This window comes from Panthera uncia, chromosome F1 (assembly GCF_023721935.1).
Source record: "Panthera uncia isolate 11264 chromosome F1, Puncia_PCG_1.0, whole genome shotgun sequence".
Classification (NCBI taxonomy): domain Eukaryota; kingdom Metazoa; phylum Chordata; class Mammalia; order Carnivora; family Felidae; genus Panthera; species Panthera uncia.
This window is the reverse complement of record NC_064813.1, coordinates 24,377,063-24,404,003: the sequence shown is the minus strand read 5'-3', so window position 1 is coordinate 24,404,003 and position 26,941 is coordinate 24,377,063. Positions and strand designations below refer to the sequence as shown.

General features: G+C 42.3%; 1 protein-coding gene across 1 annotated transcript in view; it reads left to right on the top strand.

Annotated features, from left to right (window-relative positions):
* Window positions 1-26,941, top strand: part of LAMC1 (laminin subunit gamma 1) — a 128,018-nt gene that overhangs the window by 80,852 nt on the left and 20,225 nt on the right. Inside the window, exons 2-17 of the mRNA XM_049634117.1 lie at window positions 1,587-1,891; window positions 6,424-6,554; window positions 8,648-8,814; window positions 11,605-11,793; window positions 12,564-12,681; window positions 14,083-14,181; window positions 14,271-14,407; window positions 15,010-15,132; window positions 15,224-15,413; window positions 15,724-15,836; window positions 17,961-18,182; window positions 18,302-18,490; window positions 23,916-24,161; window positions 24,649-24,802; window positions 25,407-25,549; window positions 26,501-26,679. Coding sequence (XP_049490074.1) covers window positions 1,587-1,891; window positions 6,424-6,554; window positions 8,648-8,814; window positions 11,605-11,793; window positions 12,564-12,681; window positions 14,083-14,181; window positions 14,271-14,407; window positions 15,010-15,132; window positions 15,224-15,413; window positions 15,724-15,836; window positions 17,961-18,182; window positions 18,302-18,490; window positions 23,916-24,161; window positions 24,649-24,802; window positions 25,407-25,549; window positions 26,501-26,679 — 2,705 coding nt within the window. The remainder of the gene's footprint in view (window positions 1-1,586; window positions 1,892-6,423; window positions 6,555-8,647; window positions 8,815-11,604; window positions 11,794-12,563; window positions 12,682-14,082; window positions 14,182-14,270; window positions 14,408-15,009; window positions 15,133-15,223; window positions 15,414-15,723; window positions 15,837-17,960; window positions 18,183-18,301; window positions 18,491-23,915; window positions 24,162-24,648; window positions 24,803-25,406; window positions 25,550-26,500; window positions 26,680-26,941) is intronic.

Genomic DNA, 26,941 nt, shown 5'->3' with positions numbered 1-26,941 from the left:
GTGTTTCGTGTATATGGGGGACAGTTAATTAAACTTATCTTTTAAGATCTAGACCGCCTAAGAAATAGTTAGATATGGCTCATCATATTAGTTTATTGTAGATAATACTGGACTAAAGAATAGAGCCTGGACACATGACTTACATGGGCTTTCTGCTCTCCCCCCGTCCCCTCCTCTCCAGCCCAGTTGAACTCACCCACTTAGTCCCGCATCTAGTAGTAGGACAACAGCAGGCCTCCCTGGCACAGAGGCAGACACACTGCCTTGCATTGAGGAGTCCAGGACAGGACCTTAGGCAGGCAGCTGGAGAGTGAGCTGAGGAGATTCCAGGCCACACGTGACCATCACTCGTCCCCTGAGGATGAGCAGGTACATGGAAGTAAGAGGATGGCAGAAGTCTCTCCTCAACACTTCTGAGAGTGTGCAGGAGTTCCTCTTCTGTGAGCTTTATAAGAGAGGACTGAGCTGGTTCTTCCTGTGGAGTTAATCCACTTGGGGAGGAAAGACTGTAAGGTCTTTGAGTGCAAGGACCTTTTATGTCTAACACATTCTGTGCCCCAAAGTGTATAGTGTAGGACTGAACATGTAGTTGTGCCCAATAAATACTTGTTGGCCGGTCTGTAATCTTCACTATAGCATGGAAGTTGCAGAGGATAAACATTGTCAGAGAAAGACCCAATTTGTGCTTGAAAGGTGATTAAAAACAGTTGCACATTGTCTTTTTGACCCACCTGAAGGCACACTGGCTGGCAACCAAGGTGTCCCAGCCATCAGACCACACCCTGGCTGCCACAGGGAGCTGTCTGACCGGTGGCTCTTCCTCCAGAAGACAGCAGCCCAGTTCGTCCCTTTTGCCGACTTTCCCTGTTCAGATCTTGCATATTCTCCTTTGAACATATTCAAACAAGTTCTTTAAACTCCCATTCTCCTTTTCTCTCTCTCCCTTTTTTTCTCTTTGTTCAGCTGCTAGAGGAATTTTTTTTCTTCCTTTTCTACTCCCTGCCCCATCTCTTAATCACTGTCCTTTTCTCTTTCTCAAATCCCTGTCTTAACTTGGTGGATAAGTAGAAGAATAGTGCTGAAGATAGTCCTCCTGCATCAAGAAGTAACATTATAGTTAATAGAGTGAGTTTTTAAATACCTTGAAAGTTTCCAGAATACTGATCTAGAAAGTCAGCAAAAATTTTCTTTTCTGTTTTTTTTAATTAAATTGTTCATGCTGAAGCACCAGCATTAAGAATAAATGTACTTTCTAATTCAATTTTGCTTTTGTTTGATAGAAGTACAGTGCTACCATTTTTCATGGCAAACAAAATTTCAACAATGCATGTCCTAAACAAGCTTTTATGAGCCAACTTATGAACCCAACTATAACTTGTCATTTCTCAGGGAAAACACCCACTATTTCCAGGTTTCCAATTGCCTAATGGACACAGCCAATGTGTCATGTGTTCTGGAACCATCTTGGTCCAGGGTGCACAGGGCAGTTTGTGTTCTCTCTTCGTCAAGTTCCAAAGCAAACTGGGAAGAGAGGGAATTTCTTTGCTTCCTATGTATGACTTTTGAATGTCTTGTTTGTCTCACAGGAAAAGCTTTTGACATCACATACGTGCGCCTCAAGTTCCACACCAGCCGCCCGGAGAGCTTCGCCATTTACAAGCGCACACGGGAAGATGGGCCCTGGATTCCTTACCAGTATTACAGCGGCTCCTGCGAGAACACCTACTCGAAGGCAAACCGCGGCTTCATCAGGACAGGAGGAGATGAGCAGCAGGCCTTGTGCACAGATGAATTCAGTGATATTTCCCCTCTGACTGGAGGCAATGTGGCCTTTTCAACCCTAGAAGGAAGGCCGAGTGCCTACAACTTCGACAATAGTCCGGTGCTGCAGGTAATGCATCCAGAATTTAGCTTTGCCTCCAGTTAGTTGTTCCATGTACCTACGGGATGCAGGAAGATGGATTGTATGGGGGCCTTTGGTCCCACTTCAGAGGGAGGGGGTGGGTGTGGAATCTACCCCAGCAGGACGGACAGGTGGATTTTATCCTGCTCTCCTGTAGATGCTCAGTATGGGAAGAAGAATCGTTTTGTTCCTGCTTCCCAAACGATGTTCTTCTATCCCTGTGCACGCACCAGTGATTTCTGGGCTACAGCTTCTAGAAATCTTGAAAGCCGAACAATTTTAACTTGGCTCTTTACTCACAGTGGAAACATTTTGCTTCTGACCTTTTGAAGAGAGTATTTGAGTCTACCCATTATTTTTGCATCCTTTCTTATCTCTTCTCTGATTTGACAAAAGGAAAAGTATTTTTTAGTGTTCGCAAGGGGGAACAATTGGAGCAACATCTGAGAATGCCGTCCTTCTTCGTAACCGTGCAGGGAAATTTGGACTGGGTCTGTTTGGCTCTGTTGTCAGTCATAAAAACTTCTCATCACCTAAAGGCACTGGTGTTTGTGACAAGATATAAATTTAGGTACACATGGTATAGTGCCTGAGCATCAAGATAGAAACTTTTCTCCATTTAAGCACAAAAAGAATTAAAGCTGTCCTTTTTCTCAGAAATTCTGTGCACATATTCCTTATATGCCATAATTTGGAATCTTTCTGTAACACAGAATTGGAGATGCTTCTGTCATGTGGCTGAAGTTAACATCTAAATGGGGACAGCCTGTATTAATTGACTGAGACAAAGACTGGATGTGGGTTTGCAAATGCTGTGTACATTTTATGAAAAGCTGTTGGGATTTCTAAGTAGGGAGTCCGCTCATTCTTCTGGGCTTCATGCTTTTGTGTCTTCTCACGCTTTCTCTTTGAAATTTATTATATTCAGAGACTTTCTAAATTGGTTGTATGGCTTTGCATTGTGTCAAAAGATGAGAATCTATTTCTCTGTGGGTCCAATTCTTCCCTTCCATTATATTTCTGTAGTTTGCTGGGCGATTGTACATCTTGATCATGGTAAAGTCTGAGGTTATGGTGAGCAGTGAGTATGTCTGCAAAGGCCTTTGAGTAACGTGTTTCTTGCAATGGTGATAAGATGTATTCAAAATAAGTAGGAAGAATTAACTGCTTTTGATAGATGAAAACACAGAAGACTGAATGTCTAGGGGAGATGTGATCTACAATTTTCTTAAGCTGATCAACTAGCAAACATTTGCTAGCTTAGTTTCTTACTATCCAGATTATTCTATTTTACTGTCCTGCAGAGACAATGGTATAGTCAGCGGGAAAAAGCAGTGACATTATGTGACTGTGATTTTATGGCACCTTTGCTAACTGTATGCCTTGTCAGCCTATCTTGAAGCGGTTCCCCCAGCTGTAGGGATTCTGTTTGCTACTCTCTCTCTCTTTTTTTTTTTTTTTTTAAAGTACTACTCCCAGCGTGGGGCTCGAACTCATGACCCTGAGATCAAGAGTTACATGCTCTACCAACTGAGCCAGTCAGGCATCCCTGATGTTTGCTACTCTTTATGCCATAGGAACTCATGAGACTGAATGTGGTGAAAATGCTATGGGCATCTGTAATCGATTTGGTCAGTTGCTGTCATTATGCAAAAACATTAATTATGTGCCTCTGAATGTAAGAGGTCTGGTTTTCATACCCAGTTGCCAAGGAGGGTTAGCTGATTTGACTTTAGCTGATAATGACCCTTTTTCCTCATTGCTTCCTGTGCCTCTCTCCAGAAGCTGTGATCTCCCAGATGGGAGAGGAGACCCTTCCTGGTTTCATTGTATATGAATATTATTAAGCATATACTGATTTATAATAATAGTCAACTTTTATTACAACACTTGCTATAAGTGCCAAGCAGTGTCCTGAGCCCTTGAGATATATTAGCTATATGTACTCATTTAACCCTCATAATAACTCTACATGTAGACACTTTTAAAATTCTATTTATTTTTATTTTTATTATTTTTTGAAAGAGAGTATGCACGAGCAGGGGAGGGGCAGAGGGAGAAGGGGGAGACACACACACACACACACACACACACACACAGAGAGAGAGAGAGAGAGAGAGAGAGAGAGAGACAATATCTCAAAGCAGGCTCCATGCTTAGCACAGAGCCTGACATGGGGCTTGAACTCCTGAAACTGCGAGATCATGACCTGAGCCAGAATCAAGAGTTCGGCACTCAACCAAGTGAGCCGTGCAGGTGCCCCTCCCTTCTTGGGGCAGGGGGCAGGTAGACAGTTTTATTATCTTCATTTTACAGATGAGGCATGGGCATTATTTATCAGGAGAGGTAAAGTAACTGATCCCAAATTGCAGTTTTAAGTAGCAGAAATGGGATTCAAAACCTAGAAAGGCTAGCTCCAGAGCCTGTTCTTTTTAAGATGCCCATTGTGAAAAAAATGACTTAAACCTAACTCTTGAGAAGCTTTTATTCAAGGGAAGCTGTTATAAAGATGAAGCTCGAAGGAGAGATAATAAGCATTAAACACAGAGATATGTTTAGCTATTTACATTACAGACGACTAAAAGATTCCTAGCATTGTGGCCATGAGTGGGTGTTGTTATTGGAGCTCCAAGTTTGCATGCGGTGGAATCATCATCTCTTCTCCTTTCTAATTATACTTGGAGGCTTCACGGGGATTAGCTTTTATGAGGCCTCGATGTTGCTCTGTATGCCAGGTGTTTGGCATGGTTTAAGCTGTGCTCCTTAATCAGGGGTGTGCCTCCCAGTCTCATGGGGAGCCTCCTGGAAACACAGACGGCCTGCTGCTCTGCATTTGCTTGTTGCGTCTCCACTGTTGATGCCCACGTGTGGTCCCACGATAGGACTTTCCGTGGAAGTGACATCTTTGGGTGGTCATGTATAATATGCTACTCCAAAACTTAACAGTTCTAAATGACCGTGATTTATTATTTCTCCTGATTCCGTATTGACCTGAGCTCCCTCAATGGCAGGTCAGCTGGGAACTGGGTTTGTCTCTCCCTGTGGCCTTAAAGCTTCAAGGTGACTAGACTAGGCTTCCTCGCATGATGGCAGAAGTGTTCCAAGAGAGTAAGTCCCAGTGCACAAGTGCTTATCAGACTTCTGTTTGTGTCACATTTGCTCATGTCCCCTAGGCAAAAGCAAGTCACATGCCCCAGCCTAGAATCAGGGTGGAAAGGGACTGAGCAGGGTGTGGACACTGGCAGAATGATTCATTGGAATCATCATTATAACAGTCTACCGTAGAGGTAAACATCTGACTAAAATTAGCTCAATGAAAGGGCATTTATTATAAGGGCTTAGAGCTCATAAAACCTAGGGAAAAACTTTAACTTTCATTCTTGTCCTCTGTTATTATGGTACACCTACCAATTTGATCAGTTGTGGTTTCTGCAGATTTGTTCATTTGCTCAGCCTATGTATTTGAGCACCCACTGTATGCTAAGCACCAGGGAGACTGCAGTAAACAAAGCAGATAAGTCCTTCTCTTGTGGGGCTTAGAATCTTGGTGGTGATTAGAATGGTGGGCTTAGAATGATGGTGGCGGTGGCAGTGGCGGGGTGGGGGGAAGGTGATGGAAAGAGACAATATAAATAAAACAGGGGGCACCTGGGTAGCGTCTGACTCTTGATGTTGGCTCAGGTCATGATCTCACGGTTTGTGAGTTCGAGCCCTGCGGGGGGGGTCTCTGCGCTGGCAGTGCAGAGCCTGCGTGGGATTCTTTCTCTTCCTCTCTCTCTGCGCTTCCTCCGCCTGCTCGCGCGCGCGCTCTCTCTCTCTCTCTCAAAATAAATAACTTAAAAAAAATTAAGACAGGAGAGTGAAATAGGGAGTTGGGGTGGGCAGCAATGTTTGGTTGGGTGGCCAGGGAAGGCCTCACAGAGAAGTGACATTATGGGAAGGGTCAGGACAAAACTGCATCTGATTGGCCCCAGCCAGCATGATGATTTATTATTTTGTACTTGGATGTCTCTCCCAGCTCTATCAGTAGTGGACTAGGGATGGAGGGAGAGGTAGATGATGGTACAAAATGGGCAGGAGGAGACAGTGACCAGCATATCTAATACCACTGTGGTGCCCCATGAGCTCTGTGCTGGCTTCTCTGCTGGATTTGGGGCACGGATACAGGGTGGAGAGAAGGGGCGTGTGTACGGAGTCCCTCCTGTATGCTAAGCCTTTAAAAGTATATTTCCTCTAAGCCTGTCAACAGCCTTGTGAAGAAACGATTATTATTCCTGCTTTTTGGGACTCTGAGTGATAACAACTTAGATCAAAAGAAGGGAAGAGTCCAGAAGGAGAAAAATACTAGGAAATTAAGGGAGTCCTCGAATAATATATCCGATTTAATGCTAGAAGAGGACACAAGTCACATGATATATTAACTGTTGGAAAAGTTTAGAAAATTTTGTTGCATATATGTCCCTCATCTTCAGTTCCTTTACCTTTTTCTGTTTTTTTTATTAATTTTTTTTCCCTCACAGGAATGGGTAACTGCCACTGACATCAGAGTCACACTCAATCGCCTGAACACCTTTGGAGATGAAGTGTTTAACGACCCCAAAGTTCTCAAGTCCTACTATTATGCAATCTCTGATTTTGCTGTGGGTGGTAGGTAAGTAAATCATTAAATAACTTTGAAGATGACTGGAGCTTTGGTTTAGAAGTGAGTGTAGCAACTTTCTTACAACCATATTAATTAATAATTTTGTTATTTCTATAACCTTGTCAAATCAGCGCCCTTGCTGAATTCTTGCTGGGCACCTCAGCACAAAGCGATGCAACAGGCACTCTGAAGCCACCATGGAAGCATAGGACATTCACCTGCTGAAAAGGACTTGACCTTCCAGGATCGTACAAATGAATGGGGCAGGCAGTGTATGAACGTGTGAAAAATTAAACACGTGTTTTAGATAAAAAGAGGCCCTATGTCAGAGAATGAGACAGAACTCTCAGGCTAGAGAAGCAGATGGGAACCAAGCTGGGCCTTGAAGAATGGGTAGAATTTGGATAAGGAAGCAGGATAGGTGGGTGGGATTCAGGAGGGTGGGTGTGTCATGAGCAGAACTATAGGGTTGAGGAGGTACCTGGGTAGCTCAGTCGGTTAAGCGTCTGACCGGCTCAGGTCATTATCTCATGTTCGTGAGTTTGAGCCCCACATCAGGCTCTGTGCTAACAGCCCAGAGCCTGGAGCCTGCTTCGGATTCTGTGTCTCCCTCTCTGCCCATCGCCCATTCGCACTCTGTCTCTGTCTCTCTCTCTCAAAAACGAATAAACATTAACAACAACAACAAAAACAAAAAAAAAGAAGTGTAGGGTTGGGAGATTATAGGCTTACTAGGCTTAAGAAAAACCTCCTTGGTGAATATTTGGAGTAAATGGAGTGAAAGCTGATGGAGGCTGTAATCAATGAGAAATCGTGTACTTTTTTGAAGTAAGACTATGATATCTAAACAGTGGTTAAGATTAGTTGCAGGCAAGGTGAAAGAGTGCCATCAAGAGAATTTATATTCTTGTTATGATGCTGTGATGTAGGTGTTAGATGACAAATATCTGGCATTAGGGTGGTGACAGTAGATTGGAAAGGAACAATTTAGGTGGATTTCATTGTGAAGCAAGAATTATCAGTCCTTTAGGCAAAGATGATTTTAAGGTTTAATGATTAGGAGAGTGATGGCACTATGAATGAAATAAGTGAAGAAGATGAGTTAATTTAGGGAGATGATGAGCTGTAGACATCTAAAATTTTAGGTTATGGGGGATATGTAAATTTGTGCATTAGTGAAGGATAGGAGTCAGGAGAAAGATGAGAGCTAGGGATATAAATTTAGGATATATCTGGCACACTGTAGATGTTCAGGAAAGGTCTGAGTGTATTAGGACATAGTAGTGGAAGCTGTGGAACTGATTCTGTCTGTAAAGAAGCCAGTGAGGGAAACATCAGGACACCAGAACGTGTGTTAATACTCATGGACATTTCCATGAGTCCTTAATTTATGACTGTGCCTGCATCCGAGGGATCCTTCAGGGATTCTTGCCCCAAACAACCTGAGAGAATATCAAGCTCCCAGAGTTCCATATGGTAGTTGAATGTCTCTTACTACCTTCAGATCAGGAAAATCATTATGACAGATCATAGCTGACATAATTATTGACTTATAGTATGCCTGCACAATCCTAGGCACATAAATAAAGCAGCTTCTTGACCCTCTCAGTAACCCTGTGAAATTCACATTCTCATCATCCCTATTTAATAGCTAAGGCACAGAGGTTAAGTTACATTGGTAAGTCATAGGGCAGGGTTTCAAACATGTATCCTGGCTTCAGAGTCCATGCTCTGCTTAACCTCTGCACTTGGCCGCTCCTTGACACATGCAGTTGACTTCCGGAAGTGATCCTCCAGATGGCCTCAGAAATTGTTAGAGACTTTCTTCTTATGTCTGGTCAATGTCCCATCCCTGGTTAAATACAGATGGGGTGGTGGTGTTTTTTTGTTTTTTGGGGTTTTTTTGCTTGTTTAATTTTAATTCCTACCTAAAAACTCAATCATTACTTAATTTTGCTTAGTTCCTCAGTTTACAGTTTTGAGTGGTAAAACTAAAAAATGTTCTGAGGTTGCTTTTAGTTCTCTCTGTACATCATTTTTTTGTATCCATTTCTGGGATTTTGTGGCTGTTTCTTATTTCTGAATGCCTGTTCTCTTCCTAGGTGTAAATGTAACGGACATGCAAGCGAGTGTGTAAAGAACGAATTCAACAAGCTGGTGTGTAATTGTAAACATAACACTTACGGAGTGGACTGTGAAAAGTGTCTGCCTTTCTTCAATGACCGGCCGTGGAGGAGGGCGACCGCCGAGAGTGCCAGCGAATGCCTGCGTGAGTGCCCCTTGGCCTCCAGCTGTTAGATTATCTTGAGGGTTTCCAGAGTGGGGAGCGGGAATGGGTGACTTCCTTCTGTTCCTCCTTGCAAGGAAAACTCTGAAAGGCAGTGCTTCTTCCATCATTTGAGAGCATGGAACGGTAAACTTACACGCACATCAGAGGAAAATCCTAGATGAAGGCAATTGGCTATGGATATAAAGTATGCTCATTTTGTGTTTCCTTCATGAACACACATACCAGGGTGGGGGCAGCATCTCCAAGGTTTGGAACTTTGCATAGATCCAAATAGTGGGCAAGTGTAGCCTCCTGTAAAATTTGGTTTCTCTAGTCTTTTCTTTGCTGCACATGTAGAATATTTTCCTGCCAATGGTCATTTACTCAAGCAGTCAGGATCATTTATTAATATGTGTCGGATATGTTGATTTCTAGACTAAGACTGTCATTCAAAAGATGATTTTCCCAAATTATTTTTCCTTTATTTCACGAAAGAGCCCAATAGGGAGAATCTTCCTTCTCCTCCCGTGCAGATGTGGGTGGCTTTGGGAAGGAGAGTAGATTCTAGTATTTCTAGAAAAATGTAAAGTGAAAAATATTATACATTGTTTATCCCTTCATAATGGCTTGGTTTATTTTGAACAGATAGAGAAAGATGTCTCAGGAGAAAGGAACCATGAAACTATGTGATTGTGATTTGCCAAGGACTTAAAAATAAGAAAATTTTAAAGCAGATATAATTTTTTATGACCTTATAAATATTTATCATCTACTCTTGATAAAGGGATAAGAAAGAAGACACTCCACACTCACTGGAATGGTTGGCAGAAACCTTGAGAAACGACCAATATTTTGTCTCATGACTATTTCTATTAGTTGCCTAGAGCAGATTTTCTTTTTATTTTTTAATGTTTATTTCTGAGAGAGAGGGAGAGAGGGAGAGAGAGAGAGGGAAGGAGGGAAGGAAAGAGTAGGGGCAGAGAGAGAGAGGGAGACACAGAATCTGAAGCAGGCTCCAGGCTGAACTGTCAGTACAGAGCCTGATATAGGGCTCAAATTCATGAACCATGAGATCATGACCTGAGCTGAAGTTGGGTGGTTAACTGACTGAGCCACCCAAGGGCCCCTAGAGCAGATTTTCTTATCTTCCCTTTTCCTCAGCAATTCCCAGATCTGAAGATAAATTGTGCAGCTTCCTCTAGAATTCCTACATACTTGCTTGACTTTCTCTTCTTTTACTGAACTGTAATATCTAGTGTTAGAAGCTACAGGATTAAGGTCTTAACAAAAAGAATGACATGCCCCTAAGATGTGACATTTAAATAAATGTACACATGTGTTTGACAAGTATTCTGTTCAATGATAGGGTCACATTTGGAGTCTCTCCAGGACCATTATGAGAAGAATAAACAACAGATTGCCAATTTACCACTAGCAGACATGTGGTTTGCCTTCTCACCAGCTGATGATAAAGGAGACACAGCACCTGCTTTACCTGGGGGTTAGGACAGTGTAGACAAGGGAACTGTTCTGCTCCACATCCCAGACCACCAAACCTTTTAGCTGGGGATGGACCGAGTTTGGCTGGGGATGGGATGTGCAGAATAATCTAGAGAGGCTTGAGAGAAGAGAAATAGCAAACGAAGAAGAGAATGGGAGTTCTACAAGTTACTTAACACAACTCTAATTTTTGCTACCAGTGATTCAAGTTTCTAAAAAGTATTCAAGTATAATCCTATTAAAAAAATAATTATAAAGAAGGGGAGGTGAAAAAAAGAAAATATGTATACTCAAACATTTTTTTAAAACAACTTTATCTGAAATCAAATAAAACTTTAGTGCTTAAGATACTGCCTGTACTTTGTGTGGAATATATAATTCTAAGGAAAAAAAACTTAATAGAAATGTAATAAAGAATTTCTGTGACTACATGTATGTGTTCTTAAAATGTAGTTGCATTGTGTAGGGAATATAGTTGGCATTGTGGGTCCCCAGTGGATGACTGTGTCTAGTGACACTGAACGTCCCTTCAGTCCTGCCTCCATCTGCAGGGGCACCAATCTTACCTCACGTGTCTCTGGTTCCCCCAGTCTGGCTATGCAAGTAGTCTGGCACTTCGAAAGTTAGTGTCTTAATGTATTTGAATCATCTGAGGGCTGAAAAGTGAGGTAGATGAAAGCCCGCATATAAATTGGCACCTTGTTTTTGAAGCTGGTATTGAATGAAGGATAAGGATTTAGAAAAATTAGAATTCAACTTGGCTTTTACTTGCATTTAAACAATTGCCCAGAGATTCTAAGTACTGGAATTTCTTGTATTTTATGGTGGCCCCGGGGGGTTTTGTTTTAAGAAATTTTATTTTATTTTATTTTATTTTATTTTATTGAGAGAGAGTGAGAGCATGAGCGGTAGAGGGAGAGAGAGAATCTTAAGCAGGCTCCACACTCAGCGTGGAGCCTGACAGGGAGCTTGATCTCACGACCCTAGGATCATGACCTGAGCCAAAATCAACAGTCAGGAGCTTAACCAGCGGAGCCACTCAGGCACCCCGATGGCATTGTTTTTGATAAGACCATTTCTTGGTAAACTGATAATGTGGCCATCTAAACCCTTTACTGACATACTCCTTTTTGTTTTTAAATGAACAACGCATCAAGTAGGCGGTCTTATCCTACCACCCTTTGGGCCACAGGGATATGGGAAATTATGGTTTGGTTTTCTTGGAGTCTTGAAAATGCTGTTTGGCTAAGGAACATGGATCTGACTTAACCCATATGTTTTGGCCAACAGCCTGTGACTGCAATGGCCGATCACAAGAATGCTACTTTGACCCTGAACTATACCGGTCCACCGGCCATGGTGGCCATTGCACCAACTGCCAGGGCAACACGGATGGTGCCAAATGTGAGAGGTGCCGGGAGAATTTCTTCCGCCTTGGGAACAACGAAGCCTGCTCTCCGTGTCACTGTAGTCCTGTGGGTAAGTGACAGGCAGAGTCAGCTTCAGCCTGATGGATTGAAACACAAAATAAGGGCTCCCTGTCTCCCCAGAAAATCTTTGTTTCCTAAGTATCTGCACAGGTTAGGTATGGAAGTGTGTACATTATTGTACCCCCACCTCCACTCTGTTTAACCAAGTTAGGCTTTCAAATGATTTTCTGGTGTGTATAAAAGTGTGGGGTTGGCCTGAGTAATGGTTTTGTAAATAATTAGTAACACGATCCCAGAAACCAGTTTGAACTTTGACTGTAAAAGGTTAGCTGTTTCGTGAGTTCTTCCTTGTTAATGACTTTGTTTAGTTTACAGTCCTTAGAGGGCTGAACTTTCTCAGTATGTTGGTGTGTGTTCAGAAACATAGAGTGCTCTTAGTCTGTTCTACTCTTTCAAGAGTTTGACCTTTATTTTGTTGTGCCTGTATATACTTAAGTTCTAGACGTGGGCCTTAAGGATCCTGTGCTTGCCCACAGAGAAGGGACTGGTTTTGAGTACAGTTTATCGTTGGGTGCAGAGTGCCTTGTTTTTCAACATTGATGAGCAGGGTGTGTGTCTGGAAAGTTAAAATGTTATGGCTTAAAAGGATATTATTTTGAGACAGTGAGGATTTAAAATTTGATCTTTATTCCCTCCGTGACAATCTAGAGATTACGTATTAGGTTTCAGGCAGTGTTTTTAGTTACCATTTTTTTTTTTTGATTTGGCATATTAATTTTACTTTCATACATGGTTGTTGATAAGCTCTTTAAATTTTAGGTTCTCTCAGCACACAGTGTGATAGCTATGGCAGGTGTAGCTGTAAGCCAGGAGTGATGGGTGATAAGTGTGACCGCTGCCAGCCTGGATACCATTCTCTCACTGAGGCAGGATGCAGGTAAGACTTTTCAAAACCAGGAAAAGGGGGCAGAATCTAAATGTAGTCGATTCAAAACAAGAGATCTTGTGGTTTGTATAAACATTTTTCCTTATAATAATCGTCAACAGGATTCGAAACTTCTAGCTCTAATGATGATCCAGGATTGGTTTGTAACAGAGATTAGGCAGAGTTTTTATTTTTTTATTTAAAAATTTTTAAAATTTATTTTGAGAGACAGAGGGAGAGCACAGGCGAGCAGGAGAGGGGCAGAGAGAGAGGGAGAGAGAATCCCAAGCAGGCTTCACACTGTCAGCACAGAGCCCAGCTTGGGGCTTGAACTCACAAACCATGAGATCATGCCCTGAGCCGAGATCAAGAGTTGGATGCATAACCAACTGAGCTACCCAGGTGCCCGTAAACAGTTTTTTTTTTTTTTTAAAGATATTTAAAATAAATTGAACATTCCTTCCATGTTCTTCTGGATGGCTTGCCACCATAAATTATACCTTTTGCACTATGCCCTTTGTTTCCCCCAACTGTTTCTATATGGTGCAATAATTACATGCTCTGTTGAATTCAGAAGTGTTGTTGAAAGGTTAGGTGAACAGAGGAAATATACGGAAATGGAAAGGAAAGCTGCAATTTGGTCTCTATTGGTACATAAGTAAAGATTTGTAAACAGGAGTTTCTTGGAAAGGAAGAATGACGCCATGATTCTGTTCAGATTACATTTTACACTAAACTCTATGTTAGAAGACATGCATCTAAGCCACCTTAAAAGCAATGTAATTTTTTTGTATCTCTTTTTCCTTGCCTAAGCAATAGAGAATCACAAAATGATATTGCAGAGTGTGCTTGAATACCATTCTATTAGCATATTAGAACAAATGGATGATTTACACTATAAAAACTAAAGATAAAGAGAATTGGATGGTCTGTCTTTGTAGACCCCCGAGCAATTTTTTTTTTTTTTAATTTGAACCCAAGTTAGTTAACATATAGTGTAATAATGATTTCAGGAATAGAATTTAGTGATTCATCACTTACATATAACACCCAGTGCTCATCCCAACAAGTGCCCTCCTTGATGTCCCTCACTCATTTAGCCTATCCCTCCCACCCAACACCCTGCCAGCAATTCTCAGTTTATTCTCTGTATTGAAGAGTCTCTTACAGTTTGTCTCCCTCTCTGTTTTTATATTATTTTTTAAGCAGAGTTTTTAGTATAGAAATGTGATAGGTATTCTTAATTGAAACCAAATTCATATATAAAACTGATTTTAAGACTTCTTTCACTTTTTTATGTATTCCTTTTTTTAAAAAATAAAATGTATTAACATGTAAAACCAAAAGTTGGCTTTGAGTGTGGAATTTCTTTCTCATTTCTCTCATTGTTTTACTCCTTTTCCCATCCAATAGGCCATGCTCTTGTAATCCTTCTGGCAGCATAGATGAATGTAATGTTGAAACAGGAAGATGTGTTTGCAAAGACAATGTTGAAGGCTTCAATTGTGAGAGGTAGCTCATTCTTTCTCTAGCTGTATTTTTTTTTCTGATACCATATTTCAAGCACAACAAATTCCTGGTTATATCTTTATGTTTTTCAGGTGCAAACCTGGATTTTTTAATCTGGAATCATCTAATCCCAGAGGTTGCACACCCTGCTTCTGCTTTGGGCATTCTTCTGTCTGTACAAATGCTGTCGGCTACAGTGTTTATCCTATAACCTCTACCTTTCAGATCGGTAATTTGGACCTTCCCTTCTGTCTCCCAGAATTGTGAGACTAGACTTACAGCAGTTTAAAAAAAATTTTTTTTAATGTTTGTTTATTTTTGAGAGAGGGAGAGAGAGCATGAGCAGGGGAGGGGCAGAGAGAGAGGGAGACACAGAATCCGAAGCAGGCTCCAGGCTCTGAGCTGTCAGCACAGAGCCCAACGCAGGGCTTGAACCCAAGAGCCATGAGATCATGACCTGAGCCGAAGTCAGACGCTTAACCAACTGAGCCACCCAAACCCCAAGACTTATAGTAGTTTTAAAAAATTAATAATTTTGAGGATTTTTTGATAGTGGTAACATTTTGTTTTTCAGTGTACATAATGTTTTGTTTGGCTCTTTGTTTGGCTTTTTAATTGAATGAAAACATGGCTTTAGAATGTACTGTAGTATAAATTTACATAAAAATCAAAATATAGCTTGAGGGGTATAGCATATACAGGTACTGCTATAGGAGCCGTGTATTCAAACTGTTTATTGCTGACTTTCTATATATTTTGTGGTCTATAGAGGACCTGAGTTCAGGATGTTTACGAGGTGATGGCACTTGTGTTCTCATCCTGTGCTTGCAGATGAGGATGGGTGGCATGTAGAACAAAGGGATGGCTCTGAAGCATCACTCGAGTGGTCCTCAGAGAGGCAGGATGTCGCCGTCATCTCAGATAGCTACTTTCCTAGATACTTCATTGCTCCTGGTAAGTAAGACTGGGAAGCAGTCTGGCGCCACGTGTGTCCCTGTTTACTCTCATTGTTACGTTCTCACACACCACTGTGTCTGCTTTCCAGCGAAGTTCCTGGGCAAGCAGTTGTTGAGTTATGGCCAGAACCTCACCTTCTCCTTTCGAGTGGACAGGCGAGACACTCGCCTGTCTGCAGAAGACCTGGTGCTTGAAGGAGCTGGCCTGAGAGTGTCTGTGCCCTTGATCGCTCAGGGCAATTCCTATCCAAGTGAGACCACTGTGAAATACGTCTTCAGGTAAGACCGTCTTCTTTGGAAAATCTGACTTGACCAGAATTCTAAAAGTAGTTTCTTTACCAGTCTTACTGGGCCTTAAGGTGTATGTTGGAGAAAAACGTCTGGGTTATAAGGGTGGTTTTGGAAAAGGAAGCCTTCCCTTTATTTACCTGTATCTTTGCAGTTGTATTATCAAACCAACAGATCCATTTCTGACTTGGTTAGATTGTCAGAGCCTTGCATTGTTGGTGGCTTAAATGAATAAGAAATGCTTTCTCAGTACCCAGAATTTTCCTTATAGAGGTTAATATAGATCTTTCTTTCTCTCTAGGCTCCATGAAGCAACAGATTATCCTTGGAGGCCTCCTCTTACACCTTTTGAATTTCAGAAGCTCCTAAACAATTTGACCTCCATCAAGATCCGTGGGACATACAGTGAGAGAAGTAAGTTATGATATGATTTAAGAGAATTAAGAAGACGATTGGGTAAAAAGATCCACAATAATGTAAAAGTTTATCTCTAAAGTCCCAATACTATAAAACTTGATCCTAAAGAAGTGGTATAAACTACCTTGTTGTACATGTAAAAATAATGCATTTGTTTAACCACATTCAAGGACCTGGAGAAAATTTGCTAAAATTAATAAGTGGCATTGTTTCATAATGAATAAGCCTAATGAGGTTACTTTATATCTACATGTATTCCAAGAATCCTTTTTTTTAAATGTTTATTTATTTTTGAGAGACAGAGAGCATGAGCAGGGGAAGGGCAGAGAGAGAGAGGGAGACACAGAATCCAAAGCAGGCTCCAGGCTTTGAGCTGTCCACACAGAGCCTGACACAAGGCTTGAATCCACGAACTGTGAGATCATGACCTGAGCTGAAGTTGGATGCTTAACTGACTGAGCCACCCAGGCCCCCCTATATTCTAAGAATCTTGAGTGTAATTCTACTGACTCACATTGCCTCCTCTTTATTTCTTAATGTGCCTTTAAAATTTTTTTCCTATAGTTTTTTTTTTTTTTTTTTTTTTTTTTTTTTTAATGAGGACCTTTTTCTGTAGAAAGCTAAAGCTGTTTGGGTGGAGTCAGAGTGGTGGTGTGGCATAGTGAGTGACATCAGCAGCTTGGATGTATTGGTTTTTGAGATGCCTACATGAACATCCAGATGAAGAGGTCTTATAAATTGTTGGAAATATGGGTCTGGGCTTAGGAATAAGTTAGGACGACAGATCTGGAATTGAAAGGTTGACTACATATGGGCAGTACTTTTTAACTGAAAATGAGACCAAAAATAGAGAAAAAGTGCAACCCAGAAACATAGTTATCTAAAGACTATGCCCTGAGACTCAAGGGAGAAAAAAGAATTTTGAGGAGGAGAAACGATTAATGGGTTTATAAAGATGGCTCTCTTGGATTTTGGATTGGGTGACTGAGGAATCATTGGCAATTTTTTGTTTAAAGAGGGTTGAAACTGAAGTTATATTGCAGTGCTTTGATAAGTAACTAGAAGGTGAAGCAGTAGAATAAAGCCAAAGAAGTTTGGCTGTAAGGGAAGGAAAAGAGGTGGATTACAGTTCAAGAGAAGTGACAAGATTAGAGGAAGAGTACTTTTTAGGATGGGAGACTTCAGAATGGTTACAATTGGAAGCACTTTAACCAGTGGTTGTTTCTCATGATCTAACTGCTAACAAAACCCCATAAATATATCAAAGCAGTAATACAAGAGATGTTCTTTAGCCTCAGGTTGTCAGGTTCTAAGAATTCTATAAACAGCAAGTGATATTTCATAACATAGGGAAATAAACTTGAAACATTCTGGAGCAGAATGGAAATTAAAAGGAAATATGATGAAATAAAGGACTGCCATGTCATAGGATGTTCCTGCTGAGGCCATCCCATGCTCTGTTGAGTTGGATGAACCATTGGTCTAAGCCAATATAAGGCTTCCTCTCTTTTTTTTTTCTTCTGGAAATGGGGAAGCGTTGTGATATATGGCGTATTTGCTTGGGAATAATTGCATATTTGCCAAAGTAGCCCTGAGTATTAAAACTTGTATAGCAAATTTTCCTGTTTTATGCAGGGCACAAAGCATATTGAGTGGCACTTGTCAGCACGTGCTCTTTGCTCTTTTATTCCTGAGCTGTGCTGTCAGCGCCTGCTTCTGTGGCAGGAGAACAAAAACCCTGCTTAATGGCTATGGACTTAAACTCTTCTTATCCCCTGCATTCTTGCTCCAATCTTTTCTTGCCCCAGAATATTTCCCAGTGCTTTTCCTTTGTCACATTGGTGATTGAGAGAACTGAAGAATCCAACAAATCCAGTTGTTGTGTGTGTGTGTATGTGTTTAAAAATGTTTGCTATACTGCCCTTCCAAATACTTAATGCTAGGTACCCCACAAATGTTGTGAATGCTATTTTCTAGTTATCTCCTCCAAAAGATGACTTAACTAATAGTTGATTTTCTCTGGAATTTTGTATCTGATAACTCTCTAGCTTTATTAACTTTCTGTAAGCTTTTGAAAAACAGAAGCCAGTTCAGTGATTCTCCTGCCCACGTCATACACAGGTGCTGGCTATTTGGATGATGTCACCCTGACAAGTGCTCGCCCCGGGCCTGGGGTGCCTGCAACGTGGGTGGAGTCTTGTACCTGTCCTGTGGGATACGGAGGGCAGTTTTGTGAGATGTGCCTCTCAGGTTACAGAAGAGAAACTCCGAGTCTCGGGCCATATAGCCCGTGTGTGCTCTGTACCTGCAATGGACACAGTGAGACCTGTGACTCTGAGACAGGTGAGCAGATGGTCTTTGGTGGCTGCTCGACCTCTGTCATCTAGCAGATGGATGGGAAGTGCTCATGGTCTCATGTGCTTGCACACTGGCCTGTTCTCTCATCCCTGCTCTCCACATAGGTGTTTGTGACTGCAGAGACAATACAGCTGGACCCCACTGTGAGAAGTGCGGTGACGGGTACTATGGAGATTCGACCGCGGGCACCTCTTCCGATTGCCAGCCCTGTCCGTGTCCTGGGGGCTCGAGTTGTGCCGTTGTCCCTAAGACTCAGGAGGTGGTGTGCACCAACTGTCCCACTGGCACCACTGGTGAGTCCACTCTTCCGTAGGCTCTCAGTGTTCCATCCCAAAAATCACTCGGGAAGAGGAGCTCTGGGGGCTTGCGGACTTTTGTCTGTTTCTTTGGTTCAGTGATTATGGTGTTCTGGGTAGGCAAAAGTTTGGTTAGGAAAGAGATGTATTATCAATTTATAGAATCGTATCAGATACAAATAATAGCCAACATGTTTATGGCCACATACTTCTCGGAGCACTTGACACATTCTGCCTCATTAATCCTCACAACCCCATGAGGTGGCTTTTGCCATGACCCCCGTGTCACAGCCAAGAAAACTGAGGCGCAGAGATATTAAGTTACATGTCCCAGCTGCACGGCTAGTCACTGGAAGAGCTCATGACCACTACGGTGTACTCTCCCCGACATGAGAACCAAAACTGGATTTTTAGTTTGTGGGGCTGTCCTGGGATTCTTGATATAAACTGGTATTTTTTTAATTCTTTAAATTCTTTCTGTCTTTAAATAGTCCTTTTGGTGCATCATTGCCCATCACATTTAGTTGGGAAAAAATATTTGTATAGCTTTGGATAGACCTCTGTTCCTATTCTCAGAGTTTCTTTCTTTTTGATAAGAACATAAAACTAGATCTTTCTTGGCTACTCAAGGAACTGTCGTGCTAAGGACTCCAAATCTCACTGATGACCATTCATTCCTCTTTTTCCATTGACTTTAGCCCCCATGTAATAGAGAGGTTCTGGCTAGGCTTCAGATACGATTAAAAACTTTTTGTTCAAAAGATATTGCTGCAGAGCAGGGAAATAAGTAAAAAATAAAAAACACTGACCTAATAATTTGTATATCTTGTATGTCATCAAAACATTGTTTATTCGTTGGGAAACATAACACTTCATCTTCCTTTCACTACTCCACTGAGCCCACGCTAAGCACAAGCACATTGTAACACAAAGAGATTCAATCATTTGCTTGAGGTAGTTGAGAAAAGGAGTAGAAACTAGTGTTGACTTTCAGGTTTTTTACTCTTTTCTGTCTGTATGTGTGTTCTAAAACAGCGGCCCAGCAGAGGCTCACAGATGGCATTTCTCTGACCTGATCTCATTTCCCACCACCCACTGTTGCCTTCGCTGCTCCTGCTCCAGCCATCCTGGGCTTCTTGTAATCCATCAGATGAGCCAGACTCTATGGCTTGCCATACATGATGTTCTTTTTTGAGAATACCTTACTCCACTTTTTTCCACTCAAACCTCACTTTTCTTGTCCAACTCCAATCTTTTCCATGGAGTTGGGTTGAAACTTCACTTCCCTAGGAAGGCTTTCCTCAGTGAACCCTCCCCGCACTACCACCTCAGGTTTTTAAGACCCTTTACTCTGCTGCCACAGCATAGCTCAAGATCCCACTTGCTTAGAATCTATACTTAGATGTACCTGATAAAATGTTTTGACGAGAGATCCCTTTGCTCATTCTGTTGTTCCATTGGGTAGTCTGCAAGCATAAAACTAAGCTAAGCATTTGGGGGTGTTCATTCATGACAGTACTGAATAATACAAATGGTGCACTGAGACGACTTGGGATACGTAATGGAGAGATGGAGTGTAATATAGGAGATCTTGCAAAATGTTGTAAACCCGTTAGTCTATAACTAGATGCCTCTCACACAAGACTTGTGAAATACATTCGTCTTCTTTGTCTTCTTAGTTATCACCTGGCTTGAAGGAGATGAGCAATAGCACTTCTTGAGGATGTTAATTGAGGTAGAGGTCCACCTGAAAAACAGCCCAGACCCTGTGAAAAATAATGCCATTGCTCGTTAGTCCTATTTCCTGCTTTACTTTTTTCATAGTGCTTTTTAACCACTTGATATTTTTCTGTTTATTCATTTGTTTGTTGTCTGTCTTTCCTCTCCTTCACCCCAGTTTAAGCTCCACAAGAGCAAGGACTTCTGTCTGTCTTATTCATTTTTGTATCCCTGACACCCCGAATAGCACTTGACATGTATACTTGTTGAATGAATGCAGATATTTTTTGGATGATGAATAGAGATTGCAGATGCAGGGTAAGGTGTTCCTCATTTAGAAGGCTACTGAAGAATAGAAATAACTACTGATAGTCCCTGAGATCTTCACAGATGAGATCTTCTTCACAACATCTTTAAAATGATCTTTTGGGGTAAATTAATAATAATATTCTTTTTTCAATACATTTATTTGAGTCCCTGGCTTTGGGAATGAAAATGCAGAGATGAATTAGGGATGGTCCCTGCTCTTCAGGAGCTAAAAGTGTGGAGGCAAACACAGATAATTTTTAGACAGTGTGGTTAGTTCAGACAAAGGAACTCACGTAAGAGGGCCAGAGGTGAAGGAGCAACACCTCCCCGAGGGTGGGGACAGAATGAGAAGGAAAAACTAAGGCCCAAAAAAGTACATTACTTGCCCAGAGTCATGTAGGCAATCCATCCAGGACTTGAACCTACATCCTGGACTCCGCGACAAAAGGGGATGGGTTACCTGTCACGTTGCTGGGAGATATTTTGGAGTGAAAGCTTCCCCTGGGCTACCATGCACCTCTGTTTTAGGTCATTTTTTTAATTGTTGTATTCAAAACCAGTTTCAAGGCATTTTAAATATACATCATATCTAGAATAGCCAAATTATCTGATAAAAAGCAAAACTGAAATGCTGTTCTGATCCTAGTCTGGAGAAGGCTCTTGGGTGAGGGTCTGGTAACTATGTATATCACAGACCAGAAGCTTCCTTTCCTCTCTTAGTGTTTCATTCCTTCCCCTCCTGCCTCACCCCCAGCTAGAGTTTCTGTTCACCTCATCAGTGGTCTCCATTTGCCAAATGCAGGGGTCAGTTTTCAGTCCTCATCTGACCCCGTCTCCCAGCAACACTGGACTCAGTTGACTGCTCGCTCTGCCCCACACATTTCCCTTCTCGCCTTCGGTGACACTGCCCCCTCTTGGGTTTCGTTCTTTCCCTCTCCTCTGGAGTCTGTTGATCACTTCTGGTTCTCAGCCTAAAACTTCCATGTCAACTCATCTATATTCTCCCCTCAGGTGAACGAGTCTTGTCCTTCAGGCTTCAAAAGCCTTTCTGTGCTTACTAAAAAAATCTGCGTCTTCAGCCCCGACTGTGCTCTCCCCTGAGTGGCAGCTACTTACTTGCCGTCTCCACTTGGCGGGTGGGCTGGAAGCCTTCCATTTGCCCCTTCACATCCGTTCTTTATTCTTCTCCACCCTGACAAGGCCTGTGTGCACCACATCAGATGGACCCTCCATTTGTGTCCAGGCAGCAGGAAGTACATACAGGAGGTCGGGGATGGGGGTGGGGGCAGAGTATTTATTCCAAGGCCTCCTCTCCATAGGGTCCTTGAGGCTGGTGACCTTAATCAAGGTTCTCAGTTACAGCCAGCCTTTTCCAGACCACCCTTTCTAATGTGAGACTCTGGTTAGCTGCTCCCTCCATCCACCCACTGAGGCCCAGGTCATGGAGCCCGACAGTCACTACCACAGGTGCTACACTCTCTTCAGGGATTCCTTACACCCATACTTGTGTAGAGAGTATGTTTATTAAACTGTCTTTAGGTCTTGCTAATTTGAATGTGTCTTTCATTTTCTGCTGTCCTCTTGAGTCACAGGGCTAAAGGCATTTTTAAGCATATCCAAGCTACATCTTTGATTTCTTCTCTTTTTTTCTAACCCAACCCTGTCCTTTCCCAATCTTGTTCAACTGCATGAAAATACTCACATCCACCTAGTTGCCCAAGCTAAAATCCTAGGCTTATCTTTAATTCTTTCTTTCATTTCCTGGAAGCAGTCAGCCAGCACGTGTGATTGAGTCTGTCTCACATCTGACCACTTTTCACTGCCTCCACTGCCACCACCCTGGTCTACACCACTGCCCTCTCTCACCTGGAATGGTCTAATTGGTCTCCTAATGAGCCTCTCTCACTCTGTGGCCCTGTAGTCCACTCTCACATGGCAGCTGGGATAATCCTTTTTAAATGTATTTCAGGTCACATCACTTCAAAAACCCTCGAATATCACTTTAAACCAGACTTTTTACTGTGACCTACATGATTGGCTCTTACTACTTCCATAAGCTCATCTTGTTTTTCTGGCACATTCTTCCCTTGGATATTATCATGGCTGTTTTCTTCCTGTCTTTACATTATCATCCCAAATATCTCCTCTTTACAGAGCTTTCTCTAACCACCCAATCTGAAGTAGCCATTGCCCTGTCACTCTGCCATATTGCTCAAAATGTTTTAATTTTCTTATGCTTATCCCTATCTGAACTAATCATTTTTATTTATATGTCTGTGGATTGGTCTCCCCAGCTGCAGCATAAGCTTTGTGAGAGTGGAGATCTTGTCCGCCTTGTTCACCACATCATCCTGACAACCTAGAACAGTGTCTGTGTAATAGATGCTCGGCAGGTGCTTGTTAAATGAATAAATGAACAAACCTTTGTTTCTCCAAACAATTTAGGCTCATTCAGGCCCTATTAGCTACAAAGATATCAAGAACCCAACTTGAGCTAATGATAATGGAGAAATGGAAAAGAAAAGAGGAGGAGAAGTGAGTTTAGTATGGTGGAAAGAGTCCTGGATTCTAACTGTTTGGTTGTGGGCAAGTTACTTAACTTCTCTGTTCCCTTAGCTATAATAGAAGCTGGTGGCAAATGACGATCTCTTTAAGTTATCTTCTAAATACTCTGATTCTGTACCAGTTGACACTGCTCGAACAAGGATTAGCACAAACCTTTTACTTTTTTAAGAAAATTGTCCTGCTTACTCTGTTGTATGGGAAACTTAAGATATCGAGTGGCCCTTCATCTGTTTTAATATCATGAACAAAACAAACATGAATGTGCCATCCCTTGGGACTGGAGAGGTTAATAAACCCTGAGCCTGACTCATTTGCAAAGTACTTTTTTAAATGTTTGTTTATTTATCTTTTTGAGAGAAAGGGGGAGGGGGGAGGGGCAGAGAGAGATGGGGACAGAGGATCTGAAGCAGGCTCTGTGCCGACAGTACGGAACCTGATGCGGGACTCAAACTCACAAACTGTGAGATTATGGCCTGAGCCAAAGTTGGATGCTTAACCAACTGAGCCACCCAGATGCCCCACAAAGCACTTTTAATGCGTGATTTCGGTTAGTCCCCAGGACAGGTGATGTGGAATGGGCAGAGCGGGTCCTGTCTTTCTAATAACAAAATGGAGGTGTGCCTGGAGTCATTCAGCCGATACTGGCACAGGGCCAGGACTGCAGCCCAGGTCTAGAAGCTTCTCCTGGGCTGGTGCCCTGTCAGCTGCAGCATGCCGCCTCACATCTGATGGTTAAACTAGAATCTTTGTGACCAGACTATTTGTATCCAATGGCACCAGAAATGTCTAAGGCCCTTCTCTTGTAACATCAGATTTGTCTCATGTCCAGGTAAAAGATGTGAGCTCTGTGACGATGGCTACTTTGGAGACCCTCTGGGGAGAAATGGCCCTGTGAGGCTTTGCCGCCTCTGCCACTGCAATGACAACATCGATCCCAATGCCGTTGGAAATTGCAATCGCTTGACAGGAGAATGCCTGAAATGCATCTATAACACTGCTGGCTTCTATTGTGACCGATGCAAAGATGGATTTTTTGGAAATGCCCTGGCCCCCAATCCAGCAGACAAATGCAAAGGTGATCTAGCCATCGGCCAGATTCTGTCACGGTTGTACTCATGTGTTCTGAGGAGTCATGTGTGGTCTCTTTAAATACTTCCAGTTGTTTGGTCTAACAAGGCACTGTTCAATAGAAATTGTGAACCTCTCGTAGTTTAAATTTCTCATAGACATGTTGAAATAAAGAGAAACAGGTGAAATTGATTTTAATGATACATTTTATTTCACCTAACACATCTACTATACTATCGTTTTAGTGACTAATGAATTAAAAATTATCAAGATGTATGTTCTTTTTTCCCCACGCTAAGTCTTTAAAATGTGGGATGTATATCACATTCGCAGCACATCTCAAGACCAGCCCCATTTCAGGTGCTCAACAGCCAACGGTGATTAGTGGCTACTGTATTGGTTCAACTGAAGTGTAAAGGGTTTGTTTGTATTGTTTACATTTTAGTCCTTCTCCCGGACGATTTGCATCTTTTGCTCTCTGCTTCCCCCCTTAGCCTGTGACTGCCATCCCTATGGAACCGTGAAGCAGCAGAGAGGCTGTAACCCTGTGACTGGGCAGTGCGAATGTCTGCCCCACGTGACTGGCCGGGACTGTGGGGCCTGTGACCCCGGCTTCTACAACCTGCAGAGTGGGCAAGGCTGCGAGAGGTGAGATGCCAGGTGCCTTTGCTGGAAGTAATCTTTGCTTTTTTAATTGGGAGAGGTGAATTTTTCTGAGCTACATGTAACGGTAGCCTTGATTTTGTTCAGGAGTTGAGTGCCCAGTTGAGGCAGAGTATCCTTAGAGGCAATCCTGGACAGTTGTAATTAAGCTAATGGGAGAAAAGAGTGGAATGAAGCTTCCCCAGTTGTGTCAGAATCACCTGAGCAACAGTTAGAAGACAATAAATCACATGGTGCTCTCTGACGCACTGAGAATCAGGTCCTCTGGGGCTTGCAGCCTGGGAATTGCTCTTTTCCAAGCTCTTGGTCAGTACATATGCGGTGCCAGGTTGGAGAGCCACTTTGTAGTGGTTTTAGCAGTGAAATAACTGTATTTGTGGGTTAGGTTAGAAAAGGAGGTTCTCAGTAGAACCCCTGAAAATTACTTGAACCTCAGGCGCTTAATAGCCCATAACATTTTGTCTTAATAGCCCTTTACATTCTGTTTTCTAATACAGATTACATCAGTTCTATGCTGAACGGAGGTGGGGGGAAGGTTTGCTGAGAGTCCGTTTTTCTTACCTGAGAAATGTTGTGTGTTCATTTTCAGGTGTGACTGCCATGCTTTGGGTTCCACCAATGGACAGTGTGACATCCGCAGTGGCCAGTGTGAGTGCCAGCCTGGCATCACGGGTCAGCACTGTGAGCGCTGTGAGGTCAACCACTTCGGGTTTGGACCCGAAGGCTGCAAACGTAAGGACTTTTGGGGGCATAGAACTCAGTCTTTCCTAATGCCAGTTAGAACTGCAGACTTTGACAGCCTCTGTCTGGCCCCATGGCTTGCAGTCAGGGCAGTACCTAAGCCATCATCAATGAATATTAGCCTTGTCTCGTACTCTGGGGATTGGGAGCTTCTTGGGTTCCTTTGCGGCCACCTTATTTACATCTTCTTTTATATCATTTCTGATTCTTTCTCCAGTCTTTTGTCTTTCCGAGGGGAGTCTCCCTTTGATTACTGGACTTTCCCACTGTGCTTAATGAAAAATTTTTATTGATCGCATTCTGAGAGCAGATAATGAAATGGTGAGAGACTTTGCTCACAACTTGTTGGTCGACTTACCGGCTGCAGTTCCTTCCCACCCTTGGGGCCCTTTTGGTTCAGTTACATCTAAACATCTGCTTCTCCTTGGCATAAACACTTGCCTGGAATTAGGCCTCAGAACATTTTGGTGCTTTGCTTTTTGAATTCCTTCATTTCTCCTGTGGAATGTAGCATAAATCATTGACCCAGTTCAGAGAACAAAGCAAGTAAACAAACTATAAAATAATGCAAAATAAGTATTAGCATTTGGGTTTTCTAGTTCCTTAGTGAGAGAAGCATTAAACAGCAGAGAGATGAAGGTAGAGAAGAATTCTTGAAGTGCAAAAAAGGGCACTGACTAGTTCAGTAGACTAATTTCTATAATTATTAAGTAACATAAAATGTGCCCCCTCCAAGGGATGTACATTTTACTTTGAAACTCACTTGTGCTGTAAAAATTTCTGTTTTCTCTGCTAAGTAGAATTAACTGTTCAAATTCTCATAATTTGGCCTGGTTTTAAAAAAATGTCTACTTATAATGCCTTATTGATATCAATCTGAGTTAAAAGAACTCACTCTTCCTTCTTTTCCCTGTCATGTACTCTCTTCCCTTTATTCTGCAGCGTGTGACTGTCATCCCGAGGGATCTCTTTCACTCCAGTGCAAAGACGATGGTCGCTGTGAATGCAGAGAAGGTTTTGTGGGAAATCGCTGTGACCAGTGTGAAGAGAACTATTTCTACAATCGGTCTCGGCCTGGCTGCCAGGAATGTCCAGCATGTTACCGGCTGGTGAAGGATAAGGTAAGCTGTCCACCATGCATTCACTCGTTCACTCATTCACTCACTCAGCAGACATTGAAGGGGTGCTTCCTGTGCACTTAGCTTTGGAGAACAGATGGTAAACAAGGTAGACATGGTCCCTGTCCTCCAAGACTTATGTTCCAGTTGGGAGACAAATAATAAAAATTAAAGAAAGAAAAGTACTAACTGAGGTAAGCACCAGAAAGGGTACAGACAGTAACTAGAGGAACTACTTTCTATAAGGCCTCTCTAAGGAAATTTA